General features: G+C 39.5%; 1 protein-coding gene across 1 annotated transcript in view; it reads left to right on the top strand.

The window, feature by feature from the left end:
• ARFGEF3 (ARFGEF family member 3) overlaps positions 1-21,718 on the top strand; it is an 86,772-nt gene that overhangs the window by 3,864 nt on the left and 61,190 nt on the right. Inside the window, exons 3-4 of the mRNA XM_058836517.1 lie at positions 9,636-9,717; positions 12,723-12,854. Of these exons, the coding sequence (XP_058692500.1) occupies positions 9,636-9,717; positions 12,723-12,854 (214 nt within the window). The remainder of the gene's footprint in view (positions 1-9,635; positions 9,718-12,722; positions 12,855-21,718) is intronic.

Here is a 21,718-nt window from a genome sequence, read left to right as displayed (position 1 = left end):
TGTTATTGAACATGAGGCAGACCAGACCACATTACAGTTCCCTGATGGCTGTGCAATTAATTGGGGGCTTCAGCTGTAGCATTTGCATGGGAGCTGTTTCCAGCAGTTGTCTGATACAAGTTTAGGTAGCACATGCCTGCTACATCTGGGAGCACCCTTTGCCCCAAGAGAGTCCCAGTGACTGACCATCCAGGCTGGAATGTAATTCTTTAATTAGTTTGATAGAGATCTGTTTGGTATATCTTCAGGGAGCTAGATAAGACTATTTTGCTGTTCAACTTCTTTTGATGTTAGTTTGACTTATGAATCCAAATCCCTGTTAATGACCTTGCATATTGATTCTAGTGAGGGGCATTATTTAAATGTCTCGCTTCCTAAAGAAATACAAATCTCCAGCAGAGTTTTCCATGGGGTCTTGTCAGCTCTGCCTTGAGATAGGAATATGTGTGTGATTTTCCAGTACTTTTAACTTATGATCAGAGTATTGTCGAGGGTGTGAGATAGTAACAAAGATTAAAGTGGATCAAGATTAAAATGGCCTTAAGTCAGTTCAAGGCTTTTCTCTAGATATTCCTTGAATTCTTGACAAGGGAGAGTCACATAACCCACTGGCCTCTTGTTATCTGTCTAATATGATGATATTTGTCTCTGAACATGAGTTGTGAAGATTGGATATATACTAAGTGCTTTAGGAGGCTGGGTGGCTGACTTATAAATAATGAATTAGATAAGAGAAATTGATGTGCTTGTGTTTTAATTGGTGAATTGATCACATGGAAAATAGCTTAAGAGACCTTAATGTTGTCTGCCAGCAAGCAGTTGTTTGCTACTCAGCCGGGCTATATATCCACTTCAGTATTTTCAGGATGGCAAATTTTCCCCTAAGGCCAGCACTATACACTGAACAAGGCTCTCTTCTTGGCTTGTTGTGATTTTAGAGACTGAAATATGAGCTATAAAAGGGAACTGAACAGACACAAGAAAATGAGCTTTGAAACAGAATGTTTGATTGGAGCAGTTCAATACTCATGAGGACTATCTACATATCAGATAATAAAATAAGAGGCTAGACAGCAGTTGCCAGTCACATACTGCTTTGAAAAAACTTGGGATTGCCAGAGTTTCTTGGAGTGCATTATGTCATTAAGTCATGCCTTATAGGCTACGTAAAACTTAGTGACTTGCTATTGGTGCACTTTGCTGGAATAAGAAGTTGATTGGGACTTCCGAAGGGGCTTTCTTTTTGGAAGAAATGCAAATTGGGTTTGCATGGCCAGGTTTTGGTAGGAGTGGGGCTACAGGGGTGGCTTCTGTGAGAAGCTGCCAGAAGCTTCCCCCATGTCCAGCAGAGCCAATGCCAGCTGGCTTCAAGACAGAAGTGCCCTTGGCCAAATCTGGGCCAGTCAGGAGTGGTGGCAACCTCCATGTGATAACAAATTTAAGAAGAAGAAAAAAAGTTGTTTGGCAGATGTAACTGCTTCCAGAGAAGAGTGGGTTGAGAATACGTGCGAGGAACAGCTCTGCAGACACCAAGGTCAGTGAAGGAGGAGGAGGAGGAGGTGCTCCAGGTGCCTGAGCTCAGATTCCCCTGTAGCTGATGGTGCAGCCCATGGAGAAGCAGCTGTGGCCCTGCAGCCCATGCAGGTCCATGGGGGCACAGCGATCCACCTGCAGCCTGTGGAGGAGACTCACACTGGAGCAGCTGAATGCCTGAGAGGAGGCTGTGAGCCTGTGGAAGGCTGGTGCTGAAGCAGGTTTCCTGGCAGGCACCTGTGGACTCATGAACAGGGGAGCCCATGCTGGAGCAGGTTTCCTGGTAGGACTTGCATCCTTGTGGAGGACTCACATTGAAGCAGGCTGTGACTCCTTTCCCCAAGCAGTGGCAGGAGCAATGTGTGATGAACTGACCATAACCCACATTCCCTGCCTCCCTGTATCGCTAGGAGGGAGGAGGGGGGGAAGGTGTTTAGGTCTTATTTTAGTTCTCATTATCCTGCTCTGGTTTTGGTAATAATAAATTTAATTAGTATCTCTAAATTGAGTCAGTTTTGCCTGTGGCAGTATCTGGAGAGTGATCTCTCTCTGTCCATATCTCAAACCACGAACCTTTCATTATATTTTCTCTCCTCTGTCCAGTTGTGGAGGGGAATGACAGAGTAGCTTTGGTGGGAGCCTGGCATCCAGTCAGGGTCAACCCACTAAAAACCCTCTTCTATTTTGCATTGGCCTTTTAAAAGTGATCAGTATTTCTGGAGATTATAGCTGGAAAGTCATTGAAGAAGTCAGTGAGGAGCAGGGTCCTGTAGTAGTTCATGTCCTGTTCTGTCTCTTCTTGCTTGTGTCCCAGTACTAATCATGTTGGTGGTAGCTTTTGAGGGTAGTGCATGAACTTTTTCTATAGTCATGGACATTTGGGGATGAAGATATTTGGGGATGAAAGTGGGCGTTCTGCTATTTTATTTTTTTTCCTATCTCTAGATTAGCATCTAACATACTTCTTGAGAAATATGCAGTTTATAATCTCTTAAATAAAACAACATGCTCACTTATTTTATTTTACACGTGCTCAACAAATAATAAAAGCGGTAATTGTAGTGTGATCATCACCAAACAAGCAATGCTATAGAGACTTTCAATCCACTTAGCTTTGCAGGTAATTCATCCACTTACAGAATCTTGAGTCTTGGTATGCATTTCACCTTCTCTGTTGTGAAGAAATGTTTGTGATTTCATCGTTTTTGTCTTCTCCCATCTCTTAATTTTGTGAATGTTTTCTGTTAGTTTCTACTGAGAGTGGCTAGGAAAGCTGATATATAGCTGATATAAGCTAGGAATGCTGACATAGCAGACCCCCCGAAGAGAAATAAAGAGTGGGGAGGGAGGAATGGTTGTCTCTGAGGTTTTTTTTCTGGTGGGTTGTTTTAGCATATCTCTCTCTGTTCCACTCTTTTTTAAAAAAAACCCAACAATTTGTTTCCTGCTCTTGCTGCCACAACCATCTGGCATTAGGTGCTCCTGTGCTTTCTTCCTCGGTATGACTGCTGGATGTGACTCATGCTGTTCAACCATTACATGGTCACTATCTGCCATTCAGCAAGTGAATTATGAGTTCCCTGGCAGGCAGCTGGCCAAGAAGAGATTCTAGTGACAGTGTGGATTACTGACCTGCATCTCCCATGCTGGCAGTTTGCAGCCTGGATCCAGACTTTTGGGGGCACTTATGTAGTCCATTTGGTGTTTTGGATGGTGTATATGCCCTGGTCTTGATTTAAAATTTTGCATTCTCCGTTCTAATGTTGATGAGTAGATGAGGGAAGGAAATGAGTGTTTAGAAAGGCAATGCGCCACTGCTACAGTATTTGGATCAATCTGCTTGTTTAATTTGGGATATGTAAGTGGCCCTATTTCTTGTCAAATGGGCAGGTATTTTTATCTCAGCAAAACTTTGCATCAGTTCTGGGACCCCAGAAGATGGTAGTGTTGGGGAGGAAAGGGAAAGGGATATGTGGGGTCAGCTTTAGGAGTCCCTGAAAACCTGTTAGCTGGGGTTGTGATTCTTGAATGTATTGAGTGAAGTTTAGTATTGTTATGAAAAAAGACGCATGGTTTCTGTTACTCTTACTTGTGAGTTCGGGTGAGGTTTTTCCTTTGGTTTTAGTGGTGTTTTTTTTAAAGAGCAATGCTTGCTCTCTCTGAAGCTAGCTTTCTACCTTTCCTTTGTATTAGTGGACCGTGATAATCACCATTGCCTTGGGTCTTTGTTCCTGTTATAGACTTCTCAAAATTCATTCTCCTTTTGTGACAAAAGCCCACAGTGAGCTAGTCTTGGCTGGGCTGAAGTTAATTTTCTTCGTGGGAGCTGGTAGAATGGGAGTAGGGAGCAGCTGGGTGGGGCTGAGGATGAGAGCAGCCATAGTTTTAACTGTTTGACTTCTAACAACAAATGCAACTGACATATTGACCTGAGGGTCTGAGGATGATAATGGAATAGTAGTGTGTGTGTTTGTTTTAAATGTTTGATCGCTTTCAGTGCTTGCAGAAGAGAAGAAAATGAGAACATCATGAGGCTTTTGATAATTGCCTCAGAGAAGGAAATGTGATTGGGGATGGGAAGAGGGGTGGCACTGAAACTGAGAGGACTGTTTTCCTGCTAATGATGCTTTACTCTGCTCTGGTCTTTGTGTGATGCTGTGCAAGGCATGACTTTTCTTTGTTTTGAAAATGAAGGGGTGAGTGGGAATAATGAGTCTTTTCTCACATTTCCTTTATTTACATTCCATGAAAAGTATCAAAGCTGCAGGAAATTCACTACCTTTCATTTCCTTGAATGTTTGTTTGCTTAAGAAACTGAATATACTGAAGTGCGGTGAGTATAAAATTACGTAATGCATTGCAAACATGGGGATATTTTTAGCAACCATCCCTTAGGTCTGTCAAGATTTAGCGCTGAACTGCTGTGAAAGTTGAATGGCATTGCGGATTACAGCATTGACCTTCAAAATGTAACTAGTAATGTCCAAAAATATACCTAATTCTCCCATTTCTTCATCTGATTTCTGTATCTCACAGCTGCAGTGGAGAAAATAAGGTAATTTGCAGGATGTCTGTGTGATAGTACCTCTGTCTATTTTTCTGTTCTCTCAGCCCTGCCTTCTCCCAGCATTGTAAAACTTCTCATGATGGAAGCTTAATGCTCATAAAACACTTTATTTGTTGTTTTGTACTTAACATTTGAACCAAAAATGCTTTCACTATACAAATCTTTAACTTTCCTTCCAGACTTACCAAATTCAGGGAGGAGAGGCTTCATGGAATAGTTTGATAAGCTTTCAAGATTGTAGGCTGAGCATGTCCTGCTTGTCACCTCATCTTCATACTCTAATTCAAATCATAATCAAACAAAGTCACCTAAAGGCTACAGATTGCTTTATGATTAAGACCTGATGAGGTTTGCATGTGTCATCAAGTTCCTTAAGAGCAGAGTTTGTAAGTGACTATGCTACCTTGTGCACAAAGGGCAAATACCTGGGGGGGTGGCTGTTCTAGGGAGAGCAATGATAACAGAGAGTACACTAGAGCTTCAGAAACTGGAAGCATCTGATTATTATTTTAGCCTTGTCTACCTTTAATATTGTGTAGAATCTTTTGCTGTCTCTCTTCCTCTCCTCTCAAGTAAAGGTACGCCTTGTGCTTATGGCTTGGGTTTTTTTTTTTTTTTGTTCTGTTTTGCTCTCATCTTGACAACAATCTAGGAACTTTGTGTTTCTGTTAAAATCAAGATGTTATTAGCTTTTATAGCAAGGAAGCAAGTGACCTCAGAAGTGCTCTCCAGCTGAGTGACTGTGCTGAGTTACTTAATTACAACTGTATGAATTCTGTGGTCTTGGCTGCACTGGGTTGATTGGAAGGTTAAATTGCTCATGTTTGCCTTTCCCATGAGTAGAGCTATGCTGCTTCTGTAGTGGCAAATTCATTCATCTTAGAAAGAAAGATGAATGAATAAAAAAGATTATAAATACCATTATGTCGCTTCTTTAATACCAAGCATTTTAAAATTGCAATCGCATTCAAGATTCCAGGTAGAAAAAAGAATTATTAAAGTTCTAGCTAGGAAACTATGAAATTACATTTAGGCATTATTCTGCACTTTTTTTCCACTGTGTCATTAAACATCCTCTGATAAGCAACTCATATTTCCCTGCAAGGGCAGGCTTATTTAACTGTTGGATGAAGACTTTGTGTCTGGGTTTGAAAAGCAAAAGGATTGAAGGGAAGCGGGAATACATGAAAAAAAGAGGAAGGAAAAATTAAGTACTGAGTTGGATAGGACTCAGAGAGAGCTGATGTCAGCAGCTGAGGTGAGAAAATCAGATATGGAAAGAAAAGAAGCATTAAACTTAAGTCAGAGAAGAAACATTTCCATTGTGACTGGATAAAAACAAAGAGTTTTGTGCTCTATGGGAAAGTAAAGGATGAGTTTTTTTAAAAAAAATAAGATGCAAGTGGTGAAACATAAAAATGAGAAGGTCTTCAACCAGAAATTACAATTTCTTTAGTTATTAGTAAAGGTGAAAGCTCACCTGATATGTGCAAATATATGAGGCAAATCTCATTATATGGGAAACATGCTTATAAGTGTCTCTATGCTTGTGAGTAACTGGAATAAAATCCTGGCCCTGTTGATGCAAGCCAGTATTTATAGCTAGATAGTTTGGCAACAGTCTCCCAGTAGTTGTTTTGGTTTTTTTTTTCCCAGGACCAGTAAACTGCAACACTGAGTGCTTGTTCATTCTTATGTAGCACAGTAGCAGCAATGTTGTCTAATGGTGCCTGATCATCTTGTAGTGGCACAGCGTCAAAATTCGTTGTTTTATTTTTTTCTTGAGAAGGAGTATTCTAACTGGAGGGCTTCAGATTTTGTCTTTTATCCTATTGCTCTACTGTGTCTGTAAGTGCTATTGATAAACTTGTACTTGCATAGAGGTACAAATTTTAGTGCTGAAGAGGGCTGTTGTAATCATCTGGTTTGATTTCCTGCATTGTGGAGGTGGGAGAACTCGCCCTATATTTATATACTGTGGATTCCAAACCTCTCTCCAACCTGAGCTTGACTGCAGTTCTCTTTGTAAGTGGGATGATCATATTTCTGCAGTAATCATTTCTCTAGAACACAAGCAAGGACTTAAATCTTCCTTCTCCTGGAAGAACTGTTACTTGAAAAACCATGCATTTACTCCATATTCCTTTTCCAGGTTTTAAATACTTCCATTATGCCTAAACTTGCTGGTGGGATATTTTATCAATGTTGTCTGAACTAGTACAGGAAAAAAGATTTATGTTTCTACTTTTAGATGTACACATGTTCATATATTCAACACTAGAATTTGTTTTATGTAAATTTAATAATTCCTTTTTGTGCAAGGACAGTGTTTGCTTCTGTTTGGTTTACTTAAGGGTAGCAGCTGTGGGTACTTGCAGAATTCTGAGAATTCGTCTCTACCAATTATTTTCTCATCATGGGCCATTTTCTCATCTTCTGCTTGAGTAAGTGATGCTAATAATATTACACTGTGCTACTCTGTTCTTTCTAAGCAGCTAAGACTGAGAAAATCTTTTCAACCGTTGTTTACTCCAACTAAAAAAATGTCAGACTTTGGCTATGACTGTTATCCTGACTAATAAACAGTGTATCAGAAAATGGCAACAGTGGTGAATGAAATTTTTATCTGTTCTTTGACTGGGCTGTGAATTATTCTGTGGAATGCAAACTGCATGCTGATAAGGCCTTGTGCTCCTGAATTTTGCTTCCCCTATGTAATTTTCAGCAGGAAGATAATACTGAGAGCTGTCTTCTTTTTAGTCTTTCATTTTCAGAAATGGGATTAAAAATAATATGATTATCACCATTTGCATGAAGGGAAAAATGCTTCATTTATCATGCCCCTTTCCCTAAATCAAGGAGGGGAAGGTGGGCTGTGAGACTGTGTTCCAGGCAATAGCAACAAGGAGTTAAGATTAGGCAATTTCCTATCTTCATTACAGTTTTTATCATAAGGGTGGATTAATGAGCCATTATTCTTTTCTCACTAAATGCTTTTTTTGTCATTACAATGATAATAGAAAGATTTTTATGATCTCTCTACTTAAAATAGTAATTTGTCTTGCTCTGGCCTTTCTGGTAGTCTGTTTTGACTGACCTGCCATAGCATCTCTTATTCCAGACCTGCAGGGAAAGAGGTAGGTTGATAGGCTGACAAGCCACAGCAAGCTTGGACAACTAGAAAGGTCATTGTAACTTAGTGTGCTGAATATAAAGGCTGTGTGTGTTCTCATCACTCATTCTGCAGTTGGCAAAGTTGACAGTCTCAGAGTGGGGTAGCTCAGGAGGAACAGCCTGTGCTCTGGGAGGTACTGGCCTTGGATTATGCACTTGGTTGTGTCGCTGAGCTGTTTTGCTTGCCCTGGCAGGTAGCTTCCTATCTTCCAAGTCAAAGGTGTTCCTTTCATTCTCCCTCTGTGTTTTGTACTTGATGTGTTTCAGTCAGGGTTAAGTCAGTATTTGTGCCTCAAACTGTATGTGTATGTATGTCCACACCAGCACACAACAGTATGGATACTTAAGAGTTACAGTGTGAAACTACTTTGTGTACATTATGTAAATGGAGAATGTTCTTAAACATGTTTTGAAGTATATTGTTGTGCATCAGATTATTCTGAGAGCTTCACTTATGTAAAATGTCTTACATGTGTAGTACTACAAAACCTGCATGAATTGTCCCTTAACCATACAGAACTGTGGATGGTGCAGTAAGCAATGAAATCCTATAGTGGAGGACTGATCAAAACAGAGTGGAATTATAAAAGGGCTGCAAGGAGTAAAAGGAAATCTCATTCTCTTACTTCACTGCACTCAAATCCATTGAGGTAATTCTGATCTGCATTCCCTGTTTTGCAGCCTTACTGAACTGAATTCTTAAGATGTTAGAAGGGACTATGTTAATTTACATCATTCTCTCCTGTTCTGCCTGAGGATTATCTGTCATGTCCTTCATGTTCTCAAGCAATCAGATGATGCATTTAAATGGCAGGTTGAACTGAAGTGTGAAAGATGCTCAAGCTAATCAAACATTGTAAGATATCTCTGCAGGTGTTTCATAGCTGTAGCATAGAAATGCTAAAGGATTAATTGACTGAGTGTAACAAGAACAGGAAATGACACAATGGCAATTCATTCTCTCCAAGAATACAGTGGGAACACAGTCTGCAGCAACCTTAATTAGATTCTCAGTTAAACATTTTTAGCAAGGATGGGAAGTTCAGCTAATTGAATCTGTTCTAATTTCCATCCTCCTGTTTGTCATTTTTTACTCTTCTTTTTGGGACATCTATCAAAGCTCTCATTGTTCTGTGCTCGTTGCAGTATGTGTTGACAGATGGCAGGCAACATGCTGATGTGCAGGGTAGCTACACATAAGCCATAGGAGCTCCCACCTGTCTTCATTATCATGAAACTGAACTGGATCCACTCCAGTGGCTTATGACTTTCTTCATTTTCTGCTCTCTTTCCAGTCTTCATCCACTTTAATGTGAGAATAAATTCAGTCTCTATTAGTAATGCCCAAAATGTTTATATGCTGTTGCAAAAATCTGTAGAAAATCTAAAAAAATGTGGTGTTCTGCCCAGAAGAGATGCAGGTCTAAACAACCATCAGTTTTAAGCATCCTTCAGTTAGTACCATACACTGTAGTAATCTTTCTTCCTTCTTTTTTTCCTGTCTGTGTCTGGCTGATGGAGTACCAGTTGATGCACAGGTACCTTGCTTTGGCACCTGTTGATCTGTTGATTTCAAATGTGAGTTCTCCTCACTTTAACAGAGGGAGTGTAACAAAGTCATAATGTAAAAGCACTTAAAGGTGCTTTCTGGATTAGAGATGTGTGAAGTGTGTGAATAAATATGCCAGCTTTCTTTAGAGGGTAAAAGTGCTTCACAGAATTGTGAAATTATCTTTGGCTGCTGTATGCAAACATCATATTTCTGCAACTGATACAGCTCTTCTGGAATGTCACTTGAATACCAATTTTAGTTGCATTTTTCCCTCTCACTTTTTTTTTTTTTTTTTTTAATTTTCCCTAGGGAGAAGTGTCTTCTTCCTCTTCAACTGGCTTTGGAATCGAAGAGCATGAAGCTGGCCCAGCAGGCTCTAGCAGGGATGCAGGTATGGCTTTAGAGTGGGAGTGTGTTGGCAGGCAGTGTGTGTCAAGAAAATGTAGGCTTTTCTTTTGAAAAATACTACAGAAAAAGCATCTGTCCTTGGGTGAACCTAACAATAATGTTTACATTTCTGTTCAGAAGTTAGGATGCAAGTAAAGGCTGGTGATTTTGTGGAAGTTAAAAATGTTTTGCAGATAGGTGGGAGGTCCTGGATTTTAACATTGAAATGTAGATGCACTCTTCCTTGTGGGCCCTGTGCTACTCCCAGAAAAATTTGCCACTGCTAAGCATCTTGGAAATTAAGCTGAGACTTGCTGATTTCTTTGATTAGAAAAGAGGACAGCAGTGCTTGGAAGATCGAGAGTTTAATAGAAGATCGGGGAGCTGTGTTCTTTATATGTGGGCACTTTTCTGGGGTTTTTGTACGCTGAAAACAGTAGAAACAGGATCTGATTTGGAAGTCTATGAAATTGCAAAAAAAAAAAACAAAACAGAAGAGCAGCACAAGCAACAAAATTCTCTTCTGGGTTTGACAGTATAAAAACTAAAGCAGTTTACTGTTCTTTTAATTGGACAAATGAGTATAAGTCAGTAAATACTTATCACTAGGGGTATGCTAGTTACGGAAAAGGCTGGCACACTGCTGGGGCATAAAATTCATTTTTCAAAAAGATTTTTTTCCCTTGGAGGGCCAGAAGGAAGTTGTTCTGAGAATATAAGGATATAAGTGAATCGTTCAAATTCACTTTATCCAGCATATGAGGTGTTGGACACTTGGTTAGAGAGTTCCCAATATTGGGGCACAGTGTGGTTGTCGAGGGAAGGGATAGGAGCATCCCTGTTATGAAGAAGGGCTGAGAGCTGTGACTGTTTAGACTGGAAAAGAGGTGCCTCCAGGGCGGGGGGCAGCATAACCTCTCTGGACAATCTGTGCTTGATCACCCTTACAGTAAATTTTTTCTGGTGTTCAGAGGAAACCTTCTGTGTTTCAGTTTGTGCCCAGAGCTGCTTCTCCTGTCAGTGGGCACCACTGATAAGTTCCTGTCTGTTCTCTTTGCAAACACTCTTCAGATATACTTATATATGGTGGTGAGATCCTCCCTGAGCCTTCTCTTCTGCAGTCTAAACAGTCCCAACTCTTAGCCTTTTCTCATAAGAGAGATGCTTCAGTTCCTTTGTCATCTTAGCAGACCTTCCTTGGACTCTCCAACAGCTCCTTATCTCCCATCCTGAACTAAACATTCTTCTTTATTTGGAAAACCCCATTATTCTCACTGCAGATTGAGCTAAATCTCATCAGGCTGTACAGTGCTAAAACACTTGAAATTCTGGTATATGAAAAATGCTTTAAAACACTGTGAGTTAAACCCTGGCTGGCAGTTCAGCTTTACCCATTCACTCCTTCCTTCTCAGTGATATGGGAGAGAGAATCAAAAAGGTAAAAGTGAGGGCAAAGACAAAGTTTAATAGCAAAAGCAAAGCTGCAAATGCAAGGAATTCATTCACCCCTTCCCATGGAGCAGCAAGTGTTCAGCCATCTCTAGGAAAGCAGGGCTCCATCATGTGTAACAGTTATGTTGGAAGACAAATGCTTTAACTCTGAACGTCTGTCCCCTTCACTTCCTCCTTTGCCCAGCTGTTGTTGCTGAGCACTGTGTCATATGGTTTGGGATATCCCATTGGTCACATTGGGGTCAGCTGTCCCAGCTGTGTCCCCTGCCAAACTCCTCTGCACCCCCAGCCTGCTTCCTGGGGAACCAGTCTGAGAACCGGGCAGCCTTGATGCTGCGTAAGCTCTGCTCAGCAGTAGCAAAACGTGTGTGTGTTATCAGTGCTGTTTTGGTCACAAAACCCAAAACACAGCATGCTTTGAGCTCCTATGAAGAAAATTAACACTATCCCAGCCAAAGCCAGTACCAGCATAGAAAATAAGAAGTGGGAGTGAACCAGTGAAAGTGGCTGGTTCATGCAAGGTTGAAGTTGAGGATGAGCATCAGTACAAAGAGTAATGCAGAATATAGAGAGGGAAATGGGCTGCTCAAAGTCTCTACTAGGACAGAGCAAGGTTGTGTTCCTGGGATCTAAGACAAGCTAGTTTTGCTGTGTTGTGGGATCTTCTGAGAAGATAGGAAAAAACTTGTGTGGATACATCTCTTGCAGGATGTCTGCCACTAATAAGAGACACTCATGAAGATGGTTATAGACTATATGGAAGAAGCATTTCTAGTGGAACTCCAAGGAAATAGTGCCATTGACAATGTTGAGAGAATTTGTGAGATACTGGGCAAAGTAAATCTGATTAGTCTAAAATAGCCAGTCTGCATTGAATTCAGTTCAAGCAACCCAATGTCAGGACAAGGAATTATGGTATCACCTCAGCTTGGGTTGGTTTCTATGTGTGTTTGTTTTAGTCACTTATTAACTGTACTCTTTGTCTGAGGACTTGCTTGTATCCACTAATGGTCAACTCTGTATGACACAAAACACATCTTGCCAGGGATCAGAAGTGCCACCTCCACAGCACATGTGCTCTATTGTATTGTGCTCTACACTAGTGGAGTAATTGGGATGGTAGGTGACTGTCTCCTATCAGGCAGGAGATCTGATAGCACTAGTTTAATGCCAGGATACTAGCCTGAGTGGAGTTTTTTTTATTCATTGTTGTTTTGATGGTCTGAGGGGCTGCAAAGGTTCCAGTCTCTCCCAGCTTCTAAGGTACTGAGAGGTTTTGCTGAGGATATTATTTGAAGTGATTTATCAGTTACTGGTGTCTTCTTTCTTCTAGATGCTAGGGAAGTGGGATGGGCAAAGATGATACTGGAATGGTACCTGACATGACACAGATGTCCCAGTTTTGCTGTTTTTCTTATATTTTATATTATTGGATTAACTTGAAAATTTTACACAGAAAGCCTAATCACCCTAGTACCAAGTGCTAATGGGTTAGGTGCAGTACTTTGCAGAGGCAGTTTTTGTCTCGAGATGTACATTGCCATTTTCTCTCTGCAGAAGCTGCTGTCTGATGAGAGGTTTGTATCCGTGGAAACAGACTCAGATGAGAAACAGTTGCTTAATCAGATGCTGAATGCTGTCAAAGTGACTCCTTCCCTCAATGAAGACCTGCAAGTTGAAGTGATGAAGGTTAGTCTTTCACACACATGAGTGCTTGCAACAGAGGCTGCTTGACTGAATGCTGCAGTTAGCAAATAAATTAGCTGTTGCCTTGAAAATCTTCATTTTAGGACAGTATCTGATTCCCTTTTCCTGCTGGCAGATGTCAGTTGTTTTCGTTTCTATTTTGTGCTTCCTTGGATTAAATAGGAGACAGTTTACATTAAGATTCAGGATACTGGTGGTTCCAGTTTTAGCAGACTTAAGCAGGACAATCAGTTTCCTCCGTGGGAGGGCATAGATCAATGACATGTAGATCTGAAAGTTTGTTATTGAGCTTTAGTGGTCGTGAGGTGGGCTGTGCACACATGTAATTTTGTATTGTGTGTGAATAGGTGCTGTGTAATTTGTTAGCTGTATTTTCTCTTTGATGGAACATGATTTGTTTAGGCATCAAAATGTTCCTGGACCAGTGCATAAGGGAAATTATTGTTTTGTATACTCTGTCAGAACTTCCATCTCTAGGAATACTCTAGCATTCTCCTGTGTGCATGCTAGGAAGCTCAGCTTCCAGGAGGTACTACTGTTTTGGGGGGGAGGTCCAAAATTCCTTGCCCTGTGATCGTGTTGGTTGTATGACTTCGAAGTCACTTTTCTATATCAATATTGGCAATACCTGTATTATTTGTACAAAGCAAGATGATGGTGGACAGTTTTCAGATGCTTGGGTATAAACTGTGCTGCAGGGTTTCTTGTGCTATAGCTGAAACCATTTTGGAACAAACCTGGTGATCCTTTTTGCATGTTCATTATACCTAGTACTGATGGATATATTTGGATTTATTCCTTGACTGTCCTTTCTAAGTGCATAGGTTAGTTATTTTGTTTCTTCCATGTAACATCTTGGGTCTAACAAATTCATGTTACCCACTTTGAAATTGCCCTGTAGGAGCCCTACTCTTTACCACGTGGAATATGCCCCCAGTGTCAGAAGGTGCATATCCTAGGCTGAGCCTAGCTGCAAAAAAAAGGGAGTGGTATTTGTGTAGACTGTTATGTGTTTTATGGCAGCAGGCTTCTGCCCCAGGCTTAACTTTTGGCACCCTGATCTGCATTCCTAACCCAGCACACCTCCTTCTTGCCTCTTTTGTCCCTACAGAGAGGGAAAGGGGAAGAGTTAAGTACTTGCAGTACAGAACCAACAGGTCCCTCTTGGAATGCAGTAATTTTTTGCAAGCTGCTTTTTTTACATTCTTAAGTGTTACAGATTCAGAATCTGCATGCACAGTTTCTTTGAAAGCCTTAATATACATCTGCAAGGCAAAGCCCCCACACTAAGAAAAATGTGAACACTATTTTGCTACAGTTCTGAGTAAACATCTTCTCAAGTTGTCTTGACATGTGAGAAGCAAAAATAATTTCAAAGTATCAAACCACAGAAAACCCAAGCCAAAACCATGTATTTATGTATGCATTTTTAATTTATTTTTTTTAAAATTAGGAAAACATATTCAGTTCCAGTTTAAGTGCATAAGAGAAAAGAGAACATAGTCTTAATTTCACTGAGTGAAATTCTGATGTGCAAATCCTTTTGTGGGCAAAATACGTTTATGGTAAAAATCAGGGTACAACTTCAATTTTGCTGAGAACAAAGCAAAATTCTATTTTGATTTAAATATTTCAAGAGACCAGAGGGCCATAACATATTGTGACCAGGACAGTTAAAACTCAGAGGCATTAGATCTGAGCCTTGCCTGACAGTCAAATCAAGCAGACATGTCTTCAGATTGTAGCCTGAAGGTTACAGATACCATTGCAACATGTGAAAATGTTGTTAGCTAACCCAAGCCTGATGAATGGCTAAAGCCTTTGTGGGGGAAGGAGGGAGATTTCTAGCAGCTGGTCTCAGCAATGTGTTTATGTCCCTGGGTCTGCTAAAATGTGTCCTCAAAACAGCTTATGATTGTACATTAGACTGTGTTATTCCATCTGGAAGGGACAAAAGATGTCTTTATCTAGTGCAGATAGATATTGGACACTCCTGAGTGTGAGCAGGTTTGTGTGAAGCTGTGTCAGCTGTGGTGCCAGCCTGGTTCTTTGTGACTTGCTGCACAGTTGCACCACAGTGCACCAATACTCACAGGTATTAAGAGTGCAACCATCAAAGATTACACAAAAGCTTTTAGTCATGTAAAATCAGTGTGAAAGTAGGCATGCAGGACTACAGAATTCACTGTAACTTGCTGGCATGTAACCTGCTGTTCCCAAGAAGTTTACCAGAAATTCACACTTCACATACTATAAAAAAAAATATCTTGGATATTTATGTTAATGATTTGTTGTGACTCACCTGTATTACAGATGGAAGTGTGAAGGGATCTGGTTAGCTGAGGGGAGCATTCTGTAAAGATGCTTTTTACATTCAGATGACTGCGTGTTGGAATTGGCAGTGAAAGGAAGAACACCGGAAAGACATGCAAGTGCAGTTAGTTGCCTTTCTTCGTACACTTTTGGAGCATGTCAAGTATTGTGAAGGGCCATCCTTAGACAGGAATGGTATGAGTAGCTGTAATGGTTGCTGTAAATAAATGGAGAGGAGTGCTACCTGGATCTCTTCTAGAACTGAAAAAAGCAAACAGTTGGGGCCTCTGGTGTGAAAATGGAAAGGCACTGACTAATTTATGGCTGGGTACCAAATCCTCCTGATTTTTAAGGGTGAGTGTCATGGAATGCTCTGCAGATTGCCAGATTGGAGGATCACAAAACCAGCATTCTGATAGCATTCAGACTTAAAGGCCAGGGCTGGGGACTGTGCAGGAGTGCATTCTGGGCAGCACTCAGGGAAGATTTACACTGCCCAAATGCAACTGTCAAGATGAACTCAAAGCCTTCCCCTGTTACATTATTTCTCTCTTCTGTGCCAGGTGAAGCATCTCTTACCTTTGCATAAACTTGGCTTGACTCTCTGCTTCTTCTGAATACCAGTTGGGGATTGTGCCTTTCTCTTTAGGTTTTTCCATGTAGAGTCATTGTATGGGGTAATTCCTCCCTTGAATTTCCAGAATAGAAATAATACTCTGAAGTCCTTGTTTACTTGCAGGACACCCTTGTAATTGCTAAGCACTGGGTAATTCTTACACCAACAACACTTTGATGCCCAAAAAAGGCAGTGATCTTTTCAGTGAGGATCTTTTCTGTTTCTCTTTGACATGAATACACATGAATAACAAACACAGGTATACTAACTGGATTTGATTTCCCACATATCAAAGCAAGCTGTCTGGGTGTATAAATTTTGCATTCAGACTTGTATGTTATTTAACTGCTTAGCCAAATATTTCTTTAGAATATCTTAATTGCTACCCATTCCGTGTACTCTCTGTATCTCTGATGTATTTTATGGTAGAGATTTATTAGTATTTTCACACCAGGGACTAAAGCGAGGTTATTTAGGTGCTTTAATTTATATTAAAAGATACTGAGAAATCAGATAATTCAGAATGTGTGACTAGAGGGAATAGTGTATCTGACACAAGGTTACTTTAGTATTCATTTTTGTTTATGCCATCTTTGTTCCTATAAGACTAAAAATCCTTCAAATATGTGTGTTACCAGTTTGTGTTTTACTATGTTCAACTGGCTGTATCAGTGGAAGGGAAAAATCACACAATCATACAGTACCTTGCTGATAATTTTGTTATACATCACTAACTTCAGTTTCAAACAGAATAATTACATATTTATACTTTTATATTTTCTTTAGAATATTCATGTAGGAAGAGATATATTGATTGCTAATCAAATGCAACATTTTATCAGTGAGATACCAAAGTGACTCACTGCGCTATTTCTACAGCTGCAGATGCATAGAAAAATCAGGGGGACAGTAGTTTAGCATTTTTCTTGGATGAACATGATCATGCAGTGGGGCTGGCTCAGAAGTGGGAAAAATTTTGTTGTGTGACATGGTGCCATGTTGCAATTGAGGGAAATGCAAGGGTGTATCTTCCGTTGAGGGGTGGGGCCATTTTGATGACATTAAGCACTAGACTAACAAACCATAGATGGTCTGCAGCAGAAAGAGTACATGTTCTGGACTGGAGATTAATACTCACTTTTGGGTTCAGTTGTGGAGTCAGGGGATCCTGATTTTTTTTCCTCCCTGGCTTGATGCTTTTAAATTTTGCCTTCAGAGGTTTTTAAAATGGCTGAAGTACTTCTACTTCGTGTTGTTAGACCTTTGCTTAGAGGAATACATATAGTATTGACAAAAGCACTGTCAAATATTGTCAGATCAGTACTGGAAAAGGAAACTGGGAATCTGATCTATAGCTGAACCTCTGGATTTCAGTCACTTCAAACCTCAGCAATTCTGTGATTTTTACTTTCTTGCTTTGAGTTTTTTGGTTATTTTTCATAACTAGCCCTGACCCTAAAATGCTATCCCTCCAGGAAAGGCTCCTGGAAGAGGAGAGGAAGAATTAGGAATTAGGAAGAATTAGGCTTTGAATGTAAATTTGGCACCCAAGCAGCTCAAATTAAATATTGAAGAAGTGGGAAGTATGGAAGGAATCCTAAACAGCAGGGACACTTGGGGTTTTTTCTTTTTTTTCTTTTTCCTTTATTCTCATGCATGTTATAGTCACTTTCATTTCTGAGTTGACCACCTTCTTAATAATGCAGTACTTCTATGTGACTGTAATAACATTATTTTCAGATAACAAAAAATGAAGAATTTATTCATTTATTTGCCTTTTTGCAAGCATTTTTCAATATCCCTTGCAATATAAATTGCAGTCCACTCATCTTCTAAGCAGAAACAGACTATGCTTCAAATAAAGTAAAAATAAAAACAATTAGTCAACTTCAGTTGAAAGCTTTAATTCAGAACTGGATTAAAATCTATATTAATTAGAAAATTTTAAATGCTGAAAAATTATAGTTTTGCCTGAATGTGTACTAGTGTTTGTAATAATGGTGCCTGGTATGATTTGGAAATTATTAGATGAGTCCTCACACAGGGGCAAGTTCTCCAGGTAAGCCAGATACAACAGTAATATAATGGGTACTGAAGTAAGAAAGTTGTTCTTAGGACAAAGGTGTGATTGATCATGTAAAATTTCCCTTTCTACTGCATCCTCTTCTTTTCTTTAGTCACAGAGATAGCCTTGTCATATAATTCAGTGCATTTCAGTTCAGTCTGTGTCCAGATTTCCTGGGAAATATAGAGCTTGCAGGACAGAAATTTTCAAGCAAGAAAGAGAATAATGACCTCTTGTGAAAGAAACTCAGTTTTTAGATTTGATGTTTTTCCGAATGCTTATTCTTTATTTCACTGTTCTAATTAATGGTGATATGCTGGATATGCTATGAATATTTACTGTGTTTCTGTCAGTGAAGATTCCAAGCTTTGTTTCTTATTACATCTAAGAAGACTTCACACAGCTGAGTTGCAGCTACCTTACTTGTGGTGGTTTTTGAATAGACTTGAGGATTGCTTTAAAACCAAAAAATAATCTTCCTGAGTGGCTTTAGAAGGATCACACTTCTAGTTCCCATTATTTACCTATTATCCGTGGTGAACAGCAGTTTCATTTAGGAAAGATTAGTTTATTCCCAGTGAGTCCAGCTTGCATTTGTTTGTGGATTAGGTGTATTTCTTGCTGATGGGCAAATTTTTTATTATTTTTCTTCTGTAGGCTTTCAGTGAGGAGTCAGCCAGAAGTCTTTCAACTGTGAATGAGTTTTAATGAACCCTTGTTAAATCTGCTGTGTCAAGGCAATCTTTCCTCTTTGTCTTTTCTCTGATCCATTAATTAATACTGCATTTGAGAGCTCTCCAGTAATAACAGTAGACAGCTCTTTTTGTGATTTCAGTTTTCATTTTGGATATATTCGGAACTGAAGCCTGACTTAGAGTTCTGTGGTAAAACATTGTTTGTGTAAGGACAGACTGTCTTGAGGTGGGTATTAATTTCCAAGATTGTTACCATAATGCTTTAAGGGTGCAAAGTGATTCTTTGAGTGCTAAGAGTCATCTCCTAGTTTTTATAGTCACTTGTGAAGGTCACTATTGAAATTCTACAAGGAGTCAGAGAAAGTTTAGAGACAATTTTTTTTTTTTTTGTCTTAGTTTTTATAACAATTGTATTTGATCTGTTTTAGCATCTGTACTACCATGTTGTTACAGGTTCAGGGAGGTAGTCCTGATCTGGTGCAAATACTGAATGGAGCTGGACTGTGCTTGACCAACCAAGCAAAACTTACAGTTAATTATTTCAGAAAACTTGTCAGGAACTTAGTTGCTGCTGAGCAGGTCTTTGGCTCTCGAAGATAGAGAACAACTTTTGTGTTTGAAAAGTGGCTCCAAAGCATTTGATCCAAAATGTTGACATAGTTGTACAATCCTAGTCTCTGTAGATGATTATATTCTACGCCGTTTTCTTGAATATTGATAAATGAGATAATCACTTACAAGCTCTCACAGATACATGTCTTCACATTCTTTTAAGATTAATGTTTATGAAATCTGTGGTTATGCTTAGTAGAATATAATTTACGACTGTTCTGCTTTGTCTTGTACTGTAATATCAAATGGAGGGCTAAAACAACTTCTATTAAAAGGTATATGTAAACTGTGATATTCCCTGCATCTATATAAGAGTTTTATATAGAAATAAAGACAGTGATTTCAATGCCTATTAAAAAGAAGAATTTATTGGTGCAACAGTAAAAGTATAATTTCTCAGTGGTGATGGAGAGGAGAGACTGTCATTATCAGGAAAGGAAACAGCAACCCAGTTGGTGACACTTGTTTATCTGTGCATTTTAATTAATATAGAATTTAGGAACAAAAATCTGTTTTTTCCTCTCAGTATATTTTATGCACTGCCTTTTTGCAAACATTTTTCAGTATCTCTTGCAATATAAATTGCAGCCCAGTCATCCTCTGAGCAGAGACAGACTATGCTTCAAATAAAGTAAAAATAAAAACAATTATTCAACTTCAAATTCAAAGCATTCAAAGTTGAATGCTTTAATTCAGAACTGGATTAAAATTTATATTAATTAGAAAATAAAATTTTAAATGCTGAAAATTTATAGAACAAGGTTTTGCCTGAATGTGCATTAGTTGTTGTAATAGTGGTGCCTGGTATGAGCTGTCATAATCAATGACACTTTTGTCCAATCAATAATTTTGTCCAATCCATAAGGTGTGTTAGCATCTGCTCTTTTAAAGAGGGGATTCTGTAAAGACTTGCACAGTATCATGCCAATTAGATTTTTTTCTAAGATCAGTCCTGCTGAGAAATGCTATATAGAGTTCTTAGTGTGTAACCTTTTCATAAGTTAAAGTTTTGTAATCTAGGCCAACTACAAATCCAGACCCTCTTGGGTTTGCTTGTCTCATTTTACTTCTTTCTGGTTATTTTTGAAAGGCATTTTATTCATGTGCTTAGTTATAAGTAACCGGGTTAATTCCAATGGATTGAATGACCCACCTTATGTGCTTCAAGATAAGCTCATCCTTTCCTGAGTTAATTAGAACTATAGTAAATGCCTAGTACTGTGATTAAAGGACTCTCCTGGTTCTTAGGAGCCTGGTCGTTGTAGCCAAAACCAGTCTTGAATTAAAAGCAGAGCTCTCTTCTTAAGGAATCCAAAAGAACAAAGTGTTAATGGCCTGAATGTGACCAAAAGGATGCTGGATGATAACTGCCTAAACCAGTCAATAGTGAATGCAGTATTTCAGTAATGAAACCTGTTTCCAGGATCAATGGCTTTTCCTTACTACTTTTCTGTGCTTGAATTCTATTCCTGAACAACCTCTGGGTTTGGTCAGATGAGTAATTTCAAAAATCTAAGCAGAGGGTTGTCAGCTTAAAATATTTGCAGAATAGAAAAGTAGGCTTAGTTTCTTGCCTGAAGAAATTCTAGTGCAAAAATTTTAGATGTCTCAGAGCTGTGAGGTTATGAAGGTGTTTTCAGATTGAGAACATACTCATTCTGTCACATTGGAACTGTCACATTTGGTGTGGCATAATCAAAATCATTGGCATCAGCCAAAAAAAAGTACCAAGTCCCTAGCTCTGTCAAGTGTAATTTCACACCTATCCAGTGTGGAAGTACAAGTTCTTACAGACTTTTTTTAGTCTGACACATATACCAAGAACCTGGAGTTCACTTAACCATTAAGAAAATGAATTGCAAAGACATTGTATGATCAGAACCCCAAATATAGAAACCCTTTAACTTTCACGTATGACCTTTTAGTCTTTTGCCTGCTGCCAGACATTAATGCTTACTGGTGGTGACAATGCCAAGTTCTGCCAGCCAAAGTGGCCACACAATAGTGGCACAAAAGGGTCACTTGCCATAGCTTTTGCATGCAATTATACCCATATTGCAGGTGTGCCACAGCTGTGCACAGATGCACCCAGTTTAGTCCCTCTCTGTTTATGTGCATCCCATGATTAGGGCCACTGCTACCATAGCTGTTAACACCATTGGGTCCTGGGGGCAGCTGAGGAGAGAACTTGTGTCCCAATAAGCTGTTCTGACACTGCCAGCTCCTTGGGTCCTCTACTGTGGAGCACCTTACGTCTCTTGAAAGAGAGGAAAGAGACAGAAACTGTGTGTGACAGCAGGTGGTGATACAACCACCAAACCAGCTTCTCTGGCTTTTTAATATTTTCCTGGATGCAGGTCAGGATGTGGTCTGGGATAGGATAAAATCCTCAGGCAGGCCAGACAGTCTGTGGGACACCACTTCTTAGGTTGTCTTCATGCTAACTTCTGCCAATTAATCTAGTGACTTGAAACAGTAATTTTAAATCAGCCGTTATAAAGTACATTGCCATGCAGAACATTTCCCTGTTACACTTTTTCATTAT

The sequence above is a fragment of the Poecile atricapillus genome, chromosome 3 (assembly GCF_030490865.1).
Source record: "Poecile atricapillus isolate bPoeAtr1 chromosome 3, bPoeAtr1.hap1, whole genome shotgun sequence".
Lineage (NCBI taxonomy): Eukaryota > Metazoa > Chordata > Aves > Passeriformes > Paridae > Poecile > Poecile atricapillus.
This window is presented reverse-complemented; position numbering and strand designations above follow the sequence as displayed.